Source organism: Pangasianodon hypophthalmus, chromosome 2 (assembly GCF_027358585.1).
Source record: "Pangasianodon hypophthalmus isolate fPanHyp1 chromosome 2, fPanHyp1.pri, whole genome shotgun sequence".
NCBI lineage: Eukaryota > Metazoa > Chordata > Actinopteri > Siluriformes > Pangasiidae > Pangasianodon > Pangasianodon hypophthalmus.
Window position 1 is genome coordinate 31,611,674 of NC_069711.1, and position 22,923 is coordinate 31,634,596.

At 38.4% G+C, this 22,923-nt stretch overlaps 1 protein-coding gene across 2 annotated transcripts in view; it reads right to left on the reverse strand.

The window, feature by feature from the left end:
- Nucleotides 1-1,146: 1,146 nt before the first annotated feature.
- Nucleotides 1,147-22,923, reverse strand: part of cdk15 (cyclin-dependent kinase 15) — a 25,411-nt gene continuing 3,634 nt past the window's right edge. The window contains exons 2-14 of one of the 2 annotated variants that reach the window (XM_026933574.3): nt 20,683-20,714; nt 14,049-14,186; nt 13,843-13,937; nt 11,216-11,295; nt 10,998-11,092; nt 10,763-10,825; nt 10,535-10,658; nt 8,652-8,772; nt 8,466-8,559; nt 6,880-6,943; nt 4,616-4,664; nt 4,250-4,392; nt 1,147-2,769 (exon numbers count right to left, since the gene is read on the reverse strand). In XM_026933574.3, the coding sequence (XP_026789375.1) occupies nt 2,657-2,769; nt 4,250-4,392; nt 4,616-4,664; nt 6,880-6,943; nt 8,466-8,559; nt 8,652-8,772; nt 10,535-10,658; nt 10,763-10,825; nt 10,998-11,092; nt 11,216-11,295; nt 13,843-13,937; nt 14,049-14,186; nt 20,683-20,714 (1,211 nt within the window). In that variant the 3' untranslated portion in view covers nt 1,147-2,656. Of the gene's footprint in view, nt 2,770-4,249; nt 4,393-4,615; nt 4,665-6,879; nt 6,944-8,465; nt 8,560-8,651; nt 8,773-10,534; nt 10,659-10,762; nt 10,826-10,997; nt 11,093-11,215; nt 11,296-13,842; nt 13,938-14,048; nt 14,187-18,778; nt 19,435-20,682; nt 20,715-22,923 lie in introns of those variants that run through there. The other variant, XM_053232133.1, reaches the window with a different exon arrangement.

Consider the following 22,923-nt stretch of genomic DNA (forward strand, 5'->3'; position numbering starts at 1 on the left):
GAACTTGTAAATACGTGCACACACATGATCCTTACACACAAAAATCTTCACTGTTCTTGTATTGTTCCCCAAGGATGGTTCAATATAATACCAGCTGCATGAAATAGATATACACCATTTATCTCAGAAGAATGGCATGTGTATATACATATATATATATATATATATATATATATATATATATATATATATGTGTGTGTGTGTGTGTGTGTATTATAAAGCTGTTGAATTCTCAATTCTAATACATTATCTTTTCTATAGTACAACCTCATTGGCTAAAAAAAGTGAAGATGGACACTCGGCATAATCTAAAGCTAATAATAAAAACCTTATTTAACAAAGAATATGGTGAACTTGTCTGTAAGGAGATGTTTGTTTATCATCAATTGAAGGAGTCTCCAGTGTCACTCAGCAGTAAAGGTGTAACTTTAAATTTTCCACTTTGGGAAAGCACAAGTTTTTTCATTTAATTTGTCACGCATTCATATATATAATACTGTATATTCACATTTATTCTCTAAAAAAAACAGCACACACATTAAACACGTTCAATCCTGCTACCTTGTATGTTGACATAAATTTAATATACAACCATCTGAAATGTCTGAACATCAGGTTACGAGACCACATCAAGACGATTTAAGCCTGGCGAAGCAAATGTGGAGAAAATTATGAGTAACTGCCTACTTGCCTTTTTTTTTTAACAGCCTTGAATCATTTCATCAAAGCATGCTGACTGTGCCTCAGAGAGGAAACTCAACACACGGGGCTTTTGTCTGCGCTGAGATCAGCTCATTTGAGAATCGGTGGGAGACGTGTTTTATGTGCAGGTGAACTGGAGTATGATGGAGTGCCATCGTTTGGCTCGTACAGTAGTGATGGGGGAATGGTTTGATTAGAATTCTGAGCTAGTGTTAAAATGCATGAGGGGGGAAAAAAGGATGAAGGGAGATGAAGTGAGGGAAGTGCATGAAGTGTGTGTATGTGTGTGTATATGTGAAAACCCTGCAGGTATGTATGCAACCCTACCCCTGTGAGAGTCTTGTGTGACATGTCATAATATACTGTTTTTTTATATTTCTCCCCGTGTGTTGTGATGAGGCCTCGTTTTTTTAGACAATCAAGGAAATCAAGGAATAGACAATCGTCTGAGAGCGATATTTATTCAAACAGGAACAGAATTAAGCATTTGGACTAATACATACACATCTGCGACACTGGCTAAGCTCTGCTCACATGCTACACACCTGTACGGATATGAAATCGTCATACGGCCGATGATTGGGGTCATCAGTGAACGCAGATGTTGCTCCAACAGCTGGAACGGTATGTGAGATGATCCTACATTATACTCCTGGACCTGGATTTTAATCAGCCAGCAGTAAGTACCAATAAACACTCCTGATTAACAGGAGAACATGGCTAAAGAAATCCATTCGACACAGAGTTATCCTTTTTTGCACAAAGATCTGTAAAAAAATATTCGTTTAGATAACACTTACACAGCATACAGGCGAAATGCTGCACAAAAATTGCACAATAAGATGTTAAACTGAGGGAGCATTCAGACAGGACCATGAAATATAACAAGACACATCACCTGAAAGGATTTGGAAGAATGAAGGACTTCCAGGAAAGTATTGTTCATCGCCCCCCTCTCTCTCTCTCCCTCTCTCTCTCTCTCTCTCTCTCTCTTTTTCTCCCTCTCTGGGAGAATCTGGGATTGGCTCCAGCTCTTTTTCCCATATGGCCATGACCTTTCAATTTGCAATTTGCCTTAACACTCATGGGTCAGTGTGCATATGTGAAAGATGTTTAACCCCTCTCTCTCTCTCTCTCTCTCTCTCTCTCTCTCTCACTCTCTCTCTCTGGCTCACTTTATTCCATGTTAACAGGTCTTTCAGAGAAATATTTTCAAAAGCTACAGAAATTATATGCTACAGAGATGCCAACATTGCTAACTAGAAACTCTAGCATTTGTCCATGGATGAGATAGACAGTTTTTTCAGATGTGCACCAAGCAACAGTGAGAAAGCAGCGAGGCAATTGTCTGGTGTTACCTGATAGTTAATAAGAGGCAGTTCCTCAATTCTTTTACCAACCAAAGACACCACAGCCCCGCCTTCTTGTTACCTATTGGCTCGCAAGACTGCTGCTTGTCAAAGTTCACTAAGCAAAGCAAAAGTAACCACTACCAGATGGAAATGTGCATCTTTCATGTCTTTCCTCTTTCCGTGAATTCGTTTTTTCACCGCGTTCATTTTTATTTGAACTTGTTCTCAAGTTTTCAGGCATCAAAATACTACAAAATACAAAATATTACGGCTAAACTGTAGATGATGACACCTCTGTATGCTATATCAAAGTGCTGCTTATGCCAAGTCATTCACTGATTTCAATACCACAGCTTCAAGAACATCCTGACTCCAGCACGTCCTCCATACCAACCATCCATCCATCCATCCCATCCTTCCCAAGACCTGACCACTGCATGGTCACTGCAAATGGATGGTGCCTTTAAAAGCAACACTCAGGATTGTTCTATTATTCTTGCTAATGAGGAATCCATGATGACCCTCCATTACCAAGAGTTTGTTTTTTCTTTCCTCCTCTTCTGAAAAGTTCTGTGCGGTCGATGGGGGCCAGCAGGAGCCTATCACCAGCATTTCCCCTGGGGCATGAGGAAAGATTTCATCCGTCTGTTGGGGCTGAAGATATCATTCACTTCCGTTTCCAGCCTCACTCCAGGCACCTTGAAGACGGATACAGCTGATAGAAAGACGCGTGAGAAAAAGCCATGAATCAGATTTCACCGATATCACCAATATTATGATTTACAGCTGTTAGTAATTTTTAAAGGAATACTCTGTAATTTTTTTACCTAATCTCACACTACTACATTTCTTACAGCCAACTCGAATTATCCTGTGCTGAGAAAACCTGCTTACTCAAAACTTACTTATAATGGAAGTCTAAGGGCAGATGCGTGTGTAAGTGTTTATGTAAAACACAATGTATGTTGGTAGAACATTTTCATGAAATGTTCAGTCAAATGTTTATGTAAATTAACCTCTAAATCTTTAAATTTCATCTTTTCAGAGAGGAGATTAGGAAGGAATTTGTGATTATGTGGGTCTGCTCGCACATGGATCGTTCTAGTGGAACGCAGGGCAGTTGTTGTATTTTTTTGTTAGCAATATTTCATTTGAAAGTGCTGTAACATACAGTATGTTGCTGGTTTGGTGTAGGTGTTCATGGGCAGAGGTTGATTTAAAGTGATATATGTGTGTTTTGTTGTCACCCAATATGCACACACTGGATGTGTGCCAAAGCGAAGCTTGCCAGCAGCTGTACTTATAGATTTTTAGCTCACTACTGCAATTAGTTTCTCCTCCATCTTGTCCAACACTGACATAAAAATCTTTGCTCATCTATCTTGGTCAGTGCATGTTCAGTTCAAAGCATGGTGAACTTTTTTAGACTATAATGTACGATTATATACATCAGCTTGCATTAGTGCCTATTGTCCATTAACACATATGAAATGAATTAAAATCAATGAGAGAAATTAGTTTTTAATGGATACCAAATAGTCCTTGTGAAGCTTTTTTGTTGAAGACCTTTATAGTTGTGGTTTTAATTACCGTTATAAACTTTTTTATTTTAATGTTTGACAAACTTTGACACCTGCCCATCATTATAACTCAGTTTCCTGTAAACAGTTATTCTGTTCTTTTGTCATGAATGACCCCTTCTCAATGTGAATCACGCCTCACAGCATAGTTTGCGTTTGTGTTTTTCTTCTCCATTTGCTTTTTTTTTGGTTTGTGCGTTTGTTTTCGATTTGGTTCTATCTCCAGCCCTGTTCTTACATTGCTTGATTACCTTTATTTTTGTATCCATACTATGTTTCACCCCTTAATCAGTTTGGTTAATTATGACCTGTTGTTTCGCTTCCTCCTAGCGAAGTCTTGCCAATAGTGTTGTGCATTTCTGAGTGGCATTTCTTGTCTCTTGTTTTCTGGTTTTCCAACTAGTGTCTGCATTACCATTTTTTGAGTACAGATTGTCCTTTTTTGATACTGCCTACATGTGTATGACCCCTGCGTTAAACTATGACTACAATTCTTGCCCAAAACAAAGCCCACACTGAATAAACTGTGCAGGAAATTGACTGATCCTGGTAATTGATAGAAATTAGCTTGAAAAGTGGCAGAGTATTCCTTTAATGGTGTGAGGGAACACTCACTGTCTCGCAGCTGCATCACAGGCGGTGGCAGAGTGTTGAAGTAGGGATGGTGTAACGCATCCTGGGCTGAAATCCTTTCTTTGGGAATCATCGTCAACATCTGCTGCGCCAGGTCCTCCGTCTTATAGGGTAACTGTGCAAATCTGAGCCAACACACGCCCACACACACACACACACACACACACACACACACAGACAGAGGCAAAGGTATGGGTCAGGCCTTTGCTTGGGAAGTTGCAGCTGGGGGTGCTGACTATACAAAGACCCCTCTGTTCTTTCTTGGAACGAACACAGATATGCACACACATGGGCGCACATGCACACAGACACACACACACACACACACACAAGCTAAACTGATATTACCTTTTCCAGACATCTCTGAATTGCTGGGGTTTGCAGTGCAGGAACCATTCTGTAAGAACACACACAAAATGCTCTCTCAGTGTTTGGAGAAAGCCGAAACCGGTGGGCCTCCACCTCAGGCATCCTCGATTAAAAACCTCATTCCCCTTCTCCCGGGACGAGCGTGACCTTGCACGCCCTGGAGCCCACACGCTTAGCTGTGTCATGGACACATTCTCTCTCATGCCTCCCTTTCCTCTAGGTGGACGGCCACCCAGTCTCTCTGTCTTTCCCTCTTTCTCCCTCTCTCTCTCTCTCTCTCTCTCTCTCTCTCAAAGCTATGCTGTGTTCACCTCATAGCACACCTGGTTGTGGTTGCGAGGCTGGCCTTGTGCCGGAGCCTGACTCAGACACTTAGAGAAAGATTGTGCCATACACACCACACAGCATTACTGCCATGCTCACAGCTTATACTTATTCTGAGTATGTGTTCATACAATACAATGGTGCCAATTCTTCTGGTTTTATCAATGGACAATAGGTATAAGCCTATTAATGTGAATGCATTGTGCTTTGTATCATTCAATTTCAGAATGTGTTCTCCAGGTTCTCTGGTTTCCTCCCACCTCCCAAAGCATGCTGGTAGGTGGATTAGTGACTAAATTGTGAATGAGTGTGTGGATGTGTGTGTGTGTTTGGTACCCTGTGATAGACTGCTGTCCCGTCCATGGTGTATTCCTGCCTTGTATCCAGGTTCTACAAGTCTGATGACCCCCAAAAGTGAAAAGGGTGAAAATTTTACTTTCATTTAAAGATTTCATTCCAACTCCGGTGGAGCAGCATGCCAGACATTTTGACAGGCGGTATCTGATTTCAAACTGAATTGATTATGTCTGCTTCACTATATCACATAGCTAAGAACTTGATCAAAGCATGATATTCAATGTGCAAGGAAATCCCACATAGCTACTGAGGTTAAACTGGCTCCTTACACAACATCATCTGTTGCAGCAAGATAGCTTAAGATACAACGATTAAGGTGAAGGTGTTAAAGTACATATGGTATGTTTTGGACTTTTTGCCAGAACTCATCCACAGCAACATCCAATGGGGTTTTACTGCCACACCATCCAAATGTTTAAAAATTTCATGATAATAAATTTTAAACACTGTGTTTTTTGAGGAGAGAGTGATAGCTCTAAGTATCCATTACTTAGCAAAGTTAGCATTGTAGCTCCAAGGCTAAAAAAAAAGCTATCTTGGCGGATTAACTACATTTGAGGCTTGTGACATAATGTGTAAATTTCCTTTTACATAAAATTTCGATAGCACTACATTCATGCGTTGGTAGAAGACACACACACACACACACACAAAAGTACATAAATGTACATTTGTCTTGCTATCCTTATGAGCATAATTATTAATGCAGCTAATTTATGCTATGCTACACCTAAATCTAACCCTATCCGTAACCAAAAGGAAACTTTTTGGCTCTTTTAATTAGCTCTTTTTAAAATAAAAGCTGCAGAATTTGTACAAAAAAACAACAATAACAACAAACCCTATAATGTTTCCTTATAGGGACCACTCAAATGTCCCCACAAGGTCAAATTCCTCTCATTGTGGGGACATCACACACACACACACACACACACACACACACTACAGTAAATTTCTGGCACAACACCTGTGTCATCACTCTGCATTTTTGACTCATGTCTGCTTGTAGGACACCTTTACCACCCTGTCACACACCCCTCCCTGTTACCAGTGGGTGAAGATGTGTGTTTGTGTCTGACTCGGAGGTGTGAAGTTACGTTGTAACGTGTTAGCTTAGCACCTGTAGCGAGCGTGCATGCAATCACACACACATGCGTGCCAGCCAAAGGGGCTTCAACAGCACTCTGTGAATTTTCTGCTGCAATAGCCTGGGCAAATGTATATGTTTAATGGTAAAAGTGAATGGCAGACAGCACACACACAGACACACACACACACACACACACACACACACTGGGATTGTGGGATTGTTAAACCTTTTTAATATATAAACCAGTGACGGGAAATGCGGTAATAGGCAATCTACATCAAACTCTCTCTCTCTCATAGACACACACACACACACACACACACACACTAAGTTTAGAGCATGGCTGACTCAGATGACCAACTGTGCAAGGTGTGAGGCAGTAAAGCGTAAAAATGAGCTTATCATTAACCCTTACTAACACTTCAGGATGAGGGTGTAGGGCCAGAGAGCGGAACAGGACGTGCCCACTCACCCACTTTATAGTTTGGCAGCTCGCTCACTCCCGGCCAGCTCTCCTCCGTGGGCACGCCGAGAACCTGGGGAGCGAATCGAAGTGGAGGGAAAGAGGGGAGGACAGGAAAGGAAATGAGCAGGAAAACAGGAGATTAGATGCTACTCTCACATGAGCCCACCAGTATTCTGCAAATTGCATATCTACCTTTGATGGGTGCTATTAAAGGAATACTCAGGTGTATTTTCAATCCAACCTCTATTTACCTCTATTTGCATTTATGCAAAACATCATGGGAAGCTGGAATTCTGGAATGTCATTTTTGAGATACGAATTTGGAAAAATCATGGGTGCATCCATGATTGTCTGGCTGGTAACAAGCTAGCCAGCTAACTGTGATGAGTGATGTATATTTTCCTCCTCAAAACAGCAAACTGTACAGTCAGTGTTAAAGATTTAACAAGCGAATATGTCTGTATGTTGATTACCTAAAGCAAATATTTGTACAGTATATACAGTATAGCTCATTTAAAGGTAAGAAGGGCTACTTTGTTTTCTGTTCATGCTGTGAGCGCCCATGTTGATTTGACATCACTTGCTGAACTCAGGGTTAAGTTCCTGAGTATTCGGCTGCAATTCTGACTCACAGAGGCGTTTTCTTTGGTTTTTCCTAGTCGGAGGTCAGATAATTAGGAGTTACAACCTTAAAAATATGTAACTGGGGCTCTTTTCTCAGTGCAGTTGCTAGTTCTTCGTGTCAAACCAGTAGAGTCAGGATCAGCATAAAGCACATGCACAAGTATGACAGTTATGTAAAAATCATGTGGCTTAGTGGTTCGTACTGTTGCCTCACACCTCCCAGGTTGGGGGCTCGAATCCCACCCTTGCGCACTGCTTGCTCTTCCCCCAGTCCAAAAACATGCGTTGTAGGCTTATTGGCATTTCCAAAGTGTCTGTAGTGTGTGAATGTGTGCACGATTGTGCCCAGCAGTGGGTTGGCGCCCCATCCAGGGTGTCCCCTGCCTTGTGCTCTGAGTCTCCTGGGATAGACTCCAGGCTCCCCATAACCCTGTGCAGGATAAGCAGCACAGAGGATGGATGGATGGATAATCCACCTATGGACTTCAACAAGGCTCTTTAGTTAGTTACTTTCCCCAAACACACAAAGATTCAAAAAAAAAAAAAAAAAAAAAAAATTAGGTTCCAATTATTTCAATTATAAAAGTCTTAGTATGAGACAGACACAAGAAAATCGTACCAAAGCTGTTAGCTTTGTACTTTTATCCAACAAATTCTTCCTTCTGAAATAGCAGTCTCATCTCTCAAGGGACGATACAGATTTAGAGCTGAAAAATTACTGCCAATTTTTTTTTTTTTTGCCTGCCTCAACAACTGCCCTTAGACCTCCATTATAAGTGAGTTACAAACAGATTTTCTCTTCTAGTCCAGGGGAAAACCTGTTGAAATTCTTGTTACAGATGCAAAAAGTAGAGATTAAATTGAAAAATTCTGGAGTATTCCTTTAATCTGTTATAAATTGTTGTTATTTTTGGCTCATATTTTGTCTGGTTTGAACTCACAGGCAAACACACAGAATATACACTTACTCTCCAGATTTTCACCAACTGTTCAAAAACATCAGCCACGCCGGGGAACGCTGGCACCCCCTGTAGCATCTCGATGAAAATGCAGCCTGCGCCCCTACAAACACAGAGCAACCGCTGTGATTTCAAAGCACGCGTATTCAGATGGACGTGTGTTATATTCAGATAGTATGTGTTAGACCTTCTCACCAGATATCCAGTGCTGTAGAATAATCTGTGGAGCCCAGGAGAACATCAGGTGGTCTGTACCACAGGGTCACGACTTCTGCTGAGTACGTCTGGCACGGGATCGACTTGGACCTGGCTAGACCTTAGGGAATTCCAAACCAGGGATGAGAAACGTTACAGGGAATGAAAACAAACAAGATATTTTATTGCAGTTGAAAACAGACAGAGTTACTCTATATTGTTGAAAATGTTGTTTTAAAACATGCGTAACTGGGTAATAATGTTATTTTTCCACTCATAATTATGCAATCAGCCAATCATGCAGCAGCAGCACAATGCATAAAATCATGGAGATGCAGGTCAAGAGCTTCAGTTAATGTTCACATCAAACATGAGATTGGGGAAAAATGAATAGATAGAGTGCACAGGATCACCCAAACTGGACAGTTGAAGATTTGAAAAAGACCAGGCGGTGTTTTTCATCTTCATTTTCCCCTAATCTGATGTTTGATGTGAACATTAACTGAAGCTCTTGACCTGCATCTCCATGATTTTACGTATTGTGCTGCTGCTGCATGATTGGCTGATTGGATAATTACGAGTGGAAAAATAACACCCACAGTTGTGTGTGAAAATGCCAGGAGATTTTCTGAGACTTTCTTTTGATACTTTGTTGGCTTGTATGAAGGATATTAAAATCTGGATGTCATCAAATTTTCTCAACCTTTAATGAAAAGAAAACTGAAATTATATTTTTTGGTCCCCCTAGTGGCTTTCCCTTAAAATATCTCAGTAATCACTTTGTTACATCCCACGCCAAAACCCTTGTTAAAAACCTAGGTGTTTTGCTTGACAGTGAGCTGAAACTTGATAGTCAAGTAAATTCTTTGGTTAAATCCTGTTTCTTCCATCTCCGTCTTCTCTCTAAAATCAAGCCTTTCCTCTCTTTTCAGGATTTTGAGAGAGTAATTCATGTTTTTATCTCATCACGCTTAGATTACTGTAACTCACTGTATGGTGGAATAAATGCTGCTACCCTGGCCCGTCTCCAGTCCTACGTAAATTCACCCATATCACTCCTGTCCTAGCTTCTCTGCATTGGCTGCCTGTGCGGTTTAGAGTGGAGTTTAAAATCCTTGTTTTTGTTTTTAAGTCCTTAAATAACTTAGCTCCCTCATATTTATCTGAACTGCTTTCCTTACATAACCCTGCTCGAGCTCTTAGATCTGATAGTCTTAGATTGCTCTCTGTTCCTAGAGTTAAACTAAAGAAAAGGGGGAAACGTGCCTTTGCTGTTTTAGGCCCTAAACTCTGGAATAGCCTACCAGTTCATGTTAGATCTGCTCCTACTTTACAGGTTTTTAAATCTTTACTCAAAACACATTACTTTTCCATCGCTTTCAATGTCTCTTGATGTTTCATCTCTGTTTTTGACTTGATGGCAATCCTGGTTCTATTTCTTATATTTTGTTATATTTTAAAATAGAGTTGTTGATGTAATTTTGGTTTTTAGCCGTGATTTTATTTATTAACTTTGTTTTATTTACTACTTATTTTTATTTGATGCTGTAAAGCACATTGGTCAGTTGCTGCTGTTGTAAATGGTGCTATATAAATAAATTAAACTTGAAACCTGAAACTTGACTTTCTGAAATACTCAAACCAACAACCATGCCATGATCAAAGTCACTGAGATCACATTTCTTCCCCATTCTGAAGTTTGGTGTGAACATATGATGATAACTGACGCTCTTGACCTTTAGCGTCATGATTTTCTGCATTGCGTTGGAACCACATGATTGGATAATTGCACGAATGAGCAGGTGTACAGGTATTCCTTTAAATAAAGCGTTACCAAAGATAAACAAAGCAGAATTTAATTTTAATATGTTTCAGAAACCCACCAAAGTCTGCCAGTTTGAGTTCGCCCAAGTAGCTGATGAGCAGGTTCTGAGGTTTAAGATCTCGATGCAGAATCCTCCTGCTGTGGATGTACGATAAACCTCGCAACAGCTGGAACATGAAGATCTGTCAGAGAGAGCGAGAAAGAGAGAGAGAGAAAGATGTATTCCCTTTCATCTCCTTTGCTTTGCTTTGAACTGAATCAACATGAAGTCAAATGATCTTCTTACGCGAACATTCCATGGGTGAAGTCCTCCTGGATGCTGGATCATATACTGAGCCAAGTCTGTTTGCTGAGGGACATATGAAAATGATTTAAAAACAAACCCCAGAGCTAGCTTTCTATTATCTGTTACAATGATAACATTCATTATAGTGTTTTGCTGAAGGCTTTAGTCATCCATGAAACTTTAGAGAAGTGAGAAGTTTAAGAAGATGGAGAACATGGCAATGATTTCCACTCACCACGTACTCGAAGACGAAGGTGAGGGACTCGCGTGTATGGATGATGTCATGGAGCAGGACGATGTTGGCGTGTTTGAGGCCTTTTAACAGAGAAGCTGGAGAAAGAAAACACAAACGTACTGTTGAGAATGTTAGATTTTGCCTTTGAATCCAAATGTATTACATGGACAAGAGGCAGCTGATGATAACTGATTGAGAAGCGGTAAGGGATTTCTTACCCTCCCTGATTGCAGTGAATGGAACACCTTCCTCTGTTTTCATTCGGATCACCTTCAGCGCCACCAAATGCCCATTTATCCTTACAGAAGAACATAAAACACACTTAGCATCTGCTGAAAACTTGTAATATAATAGTCACTAATTAGACTCTTGCTACTGAAATAAAATCATTACAGGTTAGATCCTTATGTAAAGAATAAACCACTTGAGGATGTGCTGTTAGAGGAAATTAATCAAAGATACGGTGATGTGACGTGGTCATAGCATGAAGAGTTATTGTTTCTACCTTGAAGTTGATTATTTTCCAATAACAGAATACCGAAGTATTTTATTCCTCCTATAGCACAGTAACTTGCAAATGATTATTTTTTATTATTAATGAAAGAATGAGACATCATACTTTTTTCAATCCATTTATAGTAATATTTAATGTTGTAGAACATTCACACAACAAGTTCCTGTTAATGTAATGAGACTTTCTGCAGAATACAAACGTTTGTGCACCTGTTTACCTTAACAGTGTGTTGTTGGTTAGTTTCTTTGAATGCTGCATCGTAATTTTGTCACAAAGTTCAGTTTGGAAGTAAAAAAACACAAGTTCAGACATTTTGTTCCAAAAATCGGTGATGATTTGTAGTCACTGTTATGACGCATGTCAAACACAAGGCCCAAAGCTTCATTTCATTTGGTCCAGTTGAACTTGGAAAAAATATGTGTGATGAGAAAATATACAAAATAAAATCATGATTGTTTTGTAAATGTTGTGCCCTTGTGCATTTCAGGTGGATGTCAGACAGCAGTAGGAGCCGTGATCACACTAAATTGTTATTCAGCTTAATCATTTAAGACAGAATCTACCATCAAACAATCTTTCCATTTTAATAATGTTGCCATGAAACATTTATGACACTGAAAAGATTAAAATAACCTGTTAGTAATAGGTGAACATTACACCTTCTATTATAAATCTTGATCTGCTTTTCCTAACAATACAATACATTGATATTGCAGTGGTTTGATTTGTTGTCATTACAAAATAAATGTATTAAAATTTGATATTATATTTGGGTCAATATCGTCTTGTGAAGCCTGTATTGGGATATGTCTCGGCTATAGTGTATCGTCTCATGCCTAGTTAGTTGTTAGGCATCCATTATTCATTGAGCTCATTGAGGGACCAGTCCACATTAGAACAGATAATTACATCCCGTCTTTACACAGATCAAATGAAGGCAATACTGCGAGCCCAAATGTCACTCACTGTGATGGTAAATCACTTTTAGTCTATATAAGAGAAAGCCGAATCGATCAGCCTGTCAGCCAGCCAGCAGAGGGCAACTGCCTCACTACTCTGCTTCTATTTTAGTGGTGTGTTTTTACAGCTTTCTGTTTCTATATCAAGTTCACACCTCGAGAGGAGATTGTGGAGATTGAACAATAGTAGACTATTGTGCAAGTGTTGTATTGTGCTATTTTAGTCTCTTGACGTAATTTGCTCCTTGATCAACCAGACAAAGAGGGAGAACAAGTTTGCTGGAAATTCACAACTCTCTGTTCATGATGTAAAAGCACCTCATTTAACTACTATGCAGTACCAATTGTCCTGTTAAAACACACATGGCTGTGGAAGTGTGCGGGAGATTTTTGTATTCCTGCTCGCAAAGCGATTCTGACCAATCCCACTTTAACCGACACTGATATCACTGAGCTTGTCCTCACCAGCTGGCCCAGCACCTGTCTTCTGGACCCTTTCGCCTCACACGTCCTGCCGTGTTCCTCACTCACCCACAGCATTAATACATCACTCATCTCAGGCAAATTTCCCACCACAGGCTAACATAGCTTCACTGCTCCATAAGCAATATATAGAATTACATGGAGCTAAGCCAAAAACCAGAATGTCAATCAGAACAAAAGGCTCAGATAGTCTGGGTCATTGTGCTTGTATGGCAATGGGGTCATGTAATGAATCAAATGATGATGATGTGGAGGAGAGAGCCTGACAGATTAAAGAACTAAAGCACTGCTGCAACACTTTACAGATAAAGTGAGGGCTAATGCTGAATTTCCTACTCGGAAAGTTTGGAAGGTGTCCTCAGCCAAGAGTTCAGCACATGACGTCATGCCAGATTGGCCAGTCACGCCGTCACTACTTATCACTTCACTATTTATTTACTTTAGATCAATAAACGTAGACACATTAGGTGGTTAAACACTGATTTTACAGCTTGGTATTTTGCAAAAGTAAACGCATCATAAACTTTCGGTTTCATTAAGCACTCGCTTGCACTGTGGCATCCATTTTTTAGCTCAATCGCACAGAGCTTGAAAACTCAGAGTTCCCACTTCTGAGTTAAGTGGAATGAAGCATAAATCCCACTGGCACCATTATCAGCAGGTAGTCGTCCAGCATTGTGGGTAATGTAGAAAACTAAAAATAGACCAGCATGTCGATGAAAGAAGTTTAAAATAACAACACAAAAATAAATCTTAAAATGGACACCATTAAAGATCACAAGTTAATTATTAAGATTAATATGCAAGTTGTGCAGGAACCTGTTACAAAGTGATGACACTGGAGAGTCTTTCCATACATTAAATAAATGTGTGTGTATGCAGAACTAACCTGCTTATTCCTTTGTATACTGTAGCGTATGCACCCTCTCCTAGTTTCTCCAGGTTCAGGTATGAATTCGCCGTTCCAAACTGCAGACCTGTGTTCTGTGCATGCAAAATATGTGTATTAGACTCAAAATATATTAGAAATATTCGAGAATCCATATGATTGTATGTGTGTGTGTGTGTGTGTGTGTGTGTGTGTGTGTTTGCTACCCATTGAAACTCTGGCTGAAAGTTCTTTCCGCCTAGTGGGTCACTGTTGCTGCGTCCTCTCTGTGCTCGGAGCCTGCGCACTTGTAGAGTGTGAAACCACTGAGGCTGAGGAGTTTCCACACCATCCAACTCTCCCAGCTACAGAGAGAGAGAGAGAGAGAGAGAGAGAGAGAAGACCATTCACAATGAAAACATTGTAAAGACTAATCAACACCTCTGAATACTTGCTGTCTATCATTTCTGATTTAATACTGTGTTATCATTTGATGCTGAAGGATTTAATCATCATCCCAGAGGAAATGAAACATGAGAAGAATAGAGAGGGAGACAGAAAAGGAGAGCGACAGAGTGGGAGTCAGTGAGATGGTGATACAGATGAAGAGCTAGAGGAACAGAGATATTTGTATATACTATATATCTGGCCCAGTATTATCCAGCAATGCTGATTTTTTGCTGATAAGCTTACCTAACAACATCCAATAGGAGCATTATCTTTGTGTGGCTGTGCACAAATTTGTGTGCGTGTGTGTGTGTGTGTGTGTGTGTGTGTGTCCGTCCAACTGTCAACCTGAGTCACTCCTCAGTCCCTAATTGACTCACTTGTGACTCAAATTAGTCTTTTTATTCACTATACTGTGATTCAAATTAGTCAGAGGGCACGCAGAAAAAAAAACTTGTCTATTACCGAAGTCATGCATCAGAAATGATGTATTATCCCAAACTGATAATGACTTTGCTTCATCAGGATGGACGCGTCTCTTATTTTTGAATAAAATACAAGCTAAAAAGAGAATGCTTGCATGTAAAACATGTTCTTTCAGAATAAATGACATGGGGAACATCATGTATAATGTATAAACACTTATATTTAATGTATAGGTGTATAATTGTTGATATGGTGAACTTTTCTGTAAGATGTTTATTTTTGAGGATTTGAGTCAACAGTGTCCGTGCTTTGTAACAGCAAGTTTTCTGCCAGGACAAAGTCTTCAGGACAGAAAAATTTGCACTTTCTGGATTACTGGTAACATGGCAATCTGGGTTTTTTTGTTTTATGAACTTCAAGAGAGAGCAAAAAAAAGAGAGGCTGATGAGGAAATGACTGTTTATAGCTGTTATAAGTGATAACAGGGCAATAACTTGTTTTGCAGATGAAGTGTTCTTAAATAAATAAGATAAATTATCACATCGGGAGGCGCTGTTGTAGGAAAATAATCCACTTCTGGGTTTAACAGCAGTGCTGCTTCATCACACCAGCCGGTTGTTTGATTATTTCTATAACTGCATGTTCTTTCGTGTTTTATTCCTTACATGATGTTTATATCGCCAGTCTTCTTCCATCTCTGTACACATTCACCCTGCAAGTACAAAATCTGTTTTGGCTGCAGAGGGACTAATGGAAACTGCCATAAACTAGAGACGGCTTAAACACAAACTCTTAAAGTGCTTTCTGATAAATAAACTACAGTGACTCTTACAGAGAAAGCCCTATTTATGGTGAAAGTGCCTTTTGTGCAGGACATAATATAACATGCCTGGGAAACACGTTAAAATCTGGAGTGTCAAAGCAGAAAAAGAAGTTTCTGGAGTAATTTAATGTGCATTACTACTTATCTTTGGGGACAGGACTATAGATCCTGATGTACTTATCCTCAGCCATGAATATTCTTTATTTATACCATGGTGTTGAATTGTTGATTCTGACTGATCAGAAGGTGTTTTTATCTAATTTTCTATTATTGTAGTCCCAGCTGCAAGACTGCAACACTTGTACTGTAGATCCTCATAATAAACATATTAAACAATGTGTATAATCAGTGATATGGTGATGTTTTCTGTGAGGAAGGAGTCTCCAGTGTCAGCACTTTGTAATGGACGGTAGGTTTTCCACCACAGGAAAGTCTTCAGTTTGCGCTTTGTGGTTTCTCGGTAACACGACAAACTGTAGTTTTTGTCTTATTTAATTGAAGAGAGATGAAAAAAATAGAGGCTGGTGAGAGAACTATTTATAGCTGCTACACATGATAACAAGAACATACTGGTTTTGCAGATGTTCCACAACATTAATTGTAGTCATAAATGGATAAAGAGTATGACATGTTAGTGTTTAGGCAAATTGCTGTGGTATAAAAGAAAATAATATGATAATATAAAGAAAATATGCATCGGGCCACGTCACAGTGCAACTGCATTGTTTATTATTTTCCACTTACAGCCCACTAACCCCGTGTTTTATTCCTTACATTACACACGTATCAAAGGTTTGGACATGCTGCTCATCTTCATTTTTACAAATTTCTCTACACATATTGGATTACGCCATGACTAAGAAATGTGTTAAATCAAAACTACTAAATTCTTAGCAACTGCACAAGTTACAAACCAGAGCAAAAGACACAGACTATGTTACAGGGACATTGTACAATATTTGACAATATCTGGCTGGATGATTTCACCAGCTTAGAGCCCAGACTGGTAAAATCCACAGGGATTCACAGGAAATGATCCATGTCCCATTTTGTTGCAGCACACAGAAAGACTTTTGCTCATCAACAGCACTGTGTAGAATGTGTCAGGGACAGATATTCACATATTTCTGTCACCCTGAATTTAGAGATAGTGATCACCCTCTCACTGCCTCCATGTCCTCCTTCTCACTGCCTCCATGTCCTCCTTCTCACTGCCTCCATGTCTTCCTTCTCACTGCCTCCATGTCTTCCTTCTCACTGCCTCCATGTCTTCCCTCTCACTGCCTCCATGTCCTCCTTCTCACTGCCTCCATGTCCTCCTTCTCACTGCCTCCATGTCTTCCTTCTCACTGCCTCCATGTCCTCCTTCTCACTGCCTCCATGTCTTCCCTCTCACTGCCTTAACGCCCTCCCTTTCACTGCCTCCATATTTTCCCTCTTTATTAAAACGTTTTCATAGAATGACAGAAAATATGCCGCCCCTAGACAGCACAATCCTAAATCCAGTTTTTTATAGTAACTTCATAAGCTAATTACTATGAGCTCATTTTACACATCTTGACAAAATCTAGGCCAGAGAGTTGTACTGCATTATGTAAGGAATACAATGCTTAGGGATGTGCTGTTACAGGAAAATAATAAATGACAGGGTGGTGTGATGCCACTGCAAAGATGATTTTCTTATAAAGGCACATCCCAAAGTGCATCATTGCCAATGATATTTGCCAATGAGCACAATTTTTTTATTAATTAAAGAACAACATGTACTTTTCTATACATTTATAGTTACATTTTATATTGTGGAACGTCCATGAAACAAGTTAGTTCCTGTGATCTTATGTTATATTTTTTCTCTCACTTGAGTTTAATAACACAAAAGAAATGCAGCTTGTTATGTTACAAACAAACTATTACTATTAATGTTACTGTAGAATTCATTGTTAAGGAAAGATTTGGCTAAAAAAATTACATGTACAGTTGCCTCTCACTCAAAGTGTAGTCTATTAGCATAGACATGTTTGTATTATTTGGTTTGCACTGAGGCTATGAGGCTAGTAACGCTAACAGCAGCCAGATTAGCATAAATCTTTACATACTCTCCTCAGAAACAGCTTTTTTGCTTTCTTTCAAAGTGTGTCGTACAAAGTCACAAACCACACAAGCAGATCAGTTTAAGATACAAAACAACTCATAGTTTGAAGCAAGTGTGTGTTTCCTCAGTGCAAAACTAGCACAGTTTCACTTACTTGTTAGCAACATTAGCTGCACAGAAAATTAGCAAATGTATCAGCACTTGTATGATGAGCTACATTTATGATGAGGAAAAAAAATTAAATAGTTCAACTTTGCTAAAAGGGAAAATGCAACATGATGTGACATTAAACTATTAAAAGGTAAATTAATAACTTAAAATTTTCTAACTTTTCAACCTAAAGCATCTAAGTAAAGATGCATTATGATGACAATTTTATCTATGATGATATTGCTAAAACTATTTGTGTTTTTTCAAATATATTAATTATACAGTGTTATTTTCTGACACAGAAAAGGAGTTTAGGCTTAAAAAAATGTTCATACGGTGAAGTTTTCTGTAAGGAGAAATGTATTTAACATATATGAAAGAAGTGTCAGTACACTGTAACAGTAAGTTTTCCTCCATGGGAAAGTCTTCAGGACGGAGGAGTTTGCGTTTTCTGGTTCATATGTAAAGTGACTGCAATTTTTTTTTTTGTCTTATTATCTTCAAGAGAGAGAAATAAAGAGAGTCTGATGAGGGAATGACTGTTTATAGCAGTATATAACGTAAGTGATAACAGTACGTAACTGGTTTAGAGGATATTCCACAACATTAAATGTAACTATAAATGGATAAATAGTATGTATAATTCTTTAATGAATAGAAAATGGTTGGCAGTGGCAAATTGAGACGTGCTGTTAAAGGAAAATAATCAGCTTTGGGGTTGTAACAGTAGCTCTGCTTCAGGTTGGACCACATTACTTAACAAAAAGTTTTTATATTTATATATTTATTTTATAGCTCCGAATGTAGTGTTGTGATGACGTGATCTAAATCAAGAGGTTTTCTTATCATCTTCCAATCTAAAAACAAATGAGTGTGACTAAATTAGATTTTCCAGTAGCGTCCATTTAGCGTCCTAAAGCGTTCTTTGGTTTGACACTAAAGCTTCTGTATGAAACCTAGACTCTGGAGCATTAACTATCCAAACACCCTTTACGAACCATTGTTTTCTAAAAGTGTACCTCAGGGGCAGGCAGAGACGAGACACTCCAACTCCTTGAGGACATCTCTTGTACTCCAAACTCTTCTTTTCTCTCATAAACAGGTTCCTGTCTCTCTTCTATCTCTTTCTGTCTTCCACAACACCAGCAGCATTTTCTCACACACAGAGAACCCCAGAACCGGAGCCTCCATTGCAAATCCTCCATTACTGTGTCTTTGGCTCTGTGGGCAAGCCTCGCTCATATGACTTGTGTGTGTGTGTGTGTGTGTGTGTGTGTGGGTATGTGTGTATTTTTTGTACAGAAGCCTGGTCTTATGACCATTACCCATTTGTGAGAGCAAAACAAACACAGCCATGTTCTCTTTGCTAATGGGAACAAGCATGTCTATTCAACCATACAGGATAGAGAGAAAGAACAAGACAGAGAGAGTTTATTATATCTGATAGATGGAGGAATGAAGAAGAGAGGACAGAGAATGCAGAGCACACAGACAAATGCAAGATGCTTGTGAAAAGTAGCAATTTTCTGGTGGGGAAAAAAACCAGACCATGGTTACTATGGTCACCAAGTCATCCCTCTAGTAAGCATGGAATAAAACACTGGGAAAATAATCAGCAATGGGGTGTTGATTATTTTCCTATAACAGCATATGAAGTGGTTAATTCCTCTTAGATCACAGCACTTTGCCAACATTTAGAAATTTGTGTTTATTAAAGAATGAGCTATACTTTTTATCCGTTTACATCTACATTTAATATACTAAACAAGTTAGCTCCTGTAATCACTTACGTCACGGGTTCCCAAACTAGGGGGCGTTACGAATGGGGTCATGAAAGGAATTCACAATTTGCTCTTTTGTTTTATTTGTTTATTGTACAAATGAATATCCCAAATATCACTTAAGACAGATTTGGTGCGCTACTATTTTGAAATGTTCCTGGGAGTAAAAATCAATCAATTTTTTTAAATTAAGAGTGTGTGTCCTCATTTATTCTTTTTTTTTTTTTTTTTTTGCTATCATGATGCACTGCACTAGCATAGGAACTCAGCCATAAAAAAAATTCTCAATCCATCTCTGACCAAATTCTCAGAGCTAGTTCCTCGACAAACACAAATGAAAGTAAACAAACAGGAATAATTTGCTAGCTTGGCATGTTACCAAGAAATAAAGCCATCTGTTCTGCAGAGTTTCTCATGGTGGAAAACTCACTGACACTGGAGACTCCTTCCAGAAATGTTAAATAAACGTCTCCATACAGAAAACGATTCTATGTTTTTCTTTGTTAAATAATATGTTTTAAAATCCATTTATTATGGCACCCACCATGCAAGTCCCTGTGTAAGCTGTTGCTATAGAAACGGTAACATTAGAACTATTGCATTAAATAAATATTAAATAATATTTTATTATTTAATATTTATTAAATAAAGCCTGTGATTTGCTTTGCAGCCAGAACTACTATCAGAGCTGCTGTTATAGAAAATTAATTAACACCTTCTGATCAATCAGATTTAAAAAATTCAGTGGTGAAAATCTTAGTAATGAACACTGGGTTATAATATGATTATAATAACATGATGAAAAGAACTGAAAGTGTGTACAGCTTGAGCAGTAGGGAGGAAAGAGTGAGAGAGGGGAGGATGCTGTTTGTGTTCGTCTTTAGTCATCACTATTCAGGCTCATTCTGCATGTTTCTGTGTGGAGACACGGTCAGCAGAGCTGAAAATGAAATGCCACTCAGTATGGGCAAAGGACAAGCCTCAGCAGGAAAAGAAAGAGAGGAAGAATTTGTGTGTCTGTGGCTGATAGTGCTGTGGTGCAGTTTCATTTGCTCTTTCATTACAGAAACTATAAACACACAGAAGCCTGTATATGTCAAATATTCCTCTAAAGTCCTCTAAGTTTGCAGAAGGTTCCTTACCTCCTGATAGCCCATGTGTCTCTGCTTCAAACCTGGAAAAACAACAACAATAACAACAACAAAGGTTTTGCTACATTAAAAAAAACAGATACATTTGCAAATATATTATTTCACAAGCACATAAAAATAAATAGTAGTTTAGCTCTTGTGAAGAATTAAAATTGAAAGCCTCAGAGGTAGAGGAAGGAAAAAAGGATAAAGAAATGAAAAGAGAAATAAAAAGAAGATACAAAGAGGATGCCAGAGAGAACAGTAGAGAATATTAGTAAAGAAAAAATAAAAGTAAAGATGAAAATAAAAGGAGTAAAATGACAGAAGTGAGAGCAGACAGAACAGACAGAGAAGAGAACAGAAAAGAAGAGAAGTTAAAAAAAAAGAATATTAAAAAGTAAAAGAGAAAAGAGAAAGAAGAGAACAAAACACAAAACACATGCACAAAACAGAACAGGAGAGAATTCAAAATAAAGAAAAAAAGTTAAAATTTAAAAACAAAGAGTAAAAAGGATAGAAAAGAAGAGAAGTAAAAAAAAGAATAGAAAATACTAAAAGACAAAACAGGAAGAAGAGGAGACTATGAGACAATAAAATGAAAATACAAGTAAAGAAAAAAATAAAAGGAAATGAGAATAGAAGAAGAAGAATAGAAGAGAATAAGAGAAGAAAAGAGGAATCAAGAAAGGGAAAACAAATTAAAAAATGAAGAGAATATTAATAATGTAAAAGCATTTAAATAATATAAAAGAAGAGAAAAAGTAAAACTATAAAAAAGAAAAGTCAAAAGAAGTGAAATAAAAAAGAAGAGATAACAGCAAAAGGGAAAAGAAGAAGAAGAGAAGAGTACATAACAGAAGAGAATACAAAAGATAAAAAAGCAAAAAAAAGCAGTAAAAATGAGGAGAAAATTGTTAAAAATGTAAAAAGGAAAGGAGAAAAGAGTAAGAAGAGATGAGAAGACAGAACAACAGAACAGAAGACAACACGAATAGAGAAAAAAGAACAAAAGAGAACAGAAGAAAATAGGAATCAAGAAGAAAAATAATAATAATAGCATAAAAAAGAACAGTAAAAAGATAGAGCAGAGAAGTGAAAAGAAGTAGAAAAAAGAAAAGAAAAAGTAAAATAGGAAAGACGGAGAAGAGAAGAGAACAAAACAGAACATACTCTATATAGTAAAAAAAAGAACAGAAAAAAGTGAAGAAAAAATGTAAAAAACTAAAAAAAATAGAAGAGAAGAGAAAATGTAAAATGTAAAAAAGACTAAAAAGAAAAAAAGAGAAGAGAAGAAAAAAGAGAAATCGTGAGTGCCAGTTTGCGTTTACACAACTCCAGATTAATTTAATAACACAAAGATAAAAAGTGTCCAGATTCTCGCGTACACAGTCACTTGACTTACTCTTGGTGATGAGTAATAAAATCTAAGACAGGTTTTATTTTTAGAGAAACGTGTTATAGTTGGATGGACGTTGCCGTTTAAACGCAAGCTTACGATTAAAATAGGAATCAATTAGCTCAGAGTCAGAATATGAGAAGTGTGTGTGTGTGTGTGTGATCGGAGCTCCAGCTGTAATTTGCTGAAAACTCTTTTGGCACTGAATGATGGTGGCGTCGTGTGAGTGGGACAGAGGCTATGATTCAGACAGTCACAAAGCTGCTAGAGGTCAAAAATCAGACAAGTAGAGCCGAAGACAGAGATTTGAATATTTGAACAAGGTAAATGTGTAATCTAGAGGCTGCACCACTCTATACTTCTTCTCCTTTTTCTTCTTCTTAAAAGCCTTCAAGTCTAAGAGAGCAAAAACGGAGGGGCATACTCTCTCTCCCCTGTCAATCATAGCATTCCTAGCCAATCCTGGGCATCTGTGTGCTCATGTATGTGGAAGAGGGCGGATAGCGCTTTCCTCCAAAACGGCAGTCCAAAAAAAAAAGTTGTTAGACCGAAGAAAAAGACACAAAAGTGCTTCTATGAATCTGCAAATTAGCAACCATTTACATTACAAATACTTTTACATTCACAGCAACTCTTCTCTGTACAATAACAGAAGACATTTGCATGTTAGAATGTGATTGGCTCCTACAATTTATGATGCAAAACCAGTTCCTTGTTTAATTCTAAAATAAAAGAAAATCAGTGCAGTATCGATTCTCACGACTTCTCCAGTCTGCTCACTCTGAACTCTCTGGAAGGTTTTAATCATAAAACACAGTGATGAGAAAAAGAGAGCCTGGTGAGGGATAACAGGA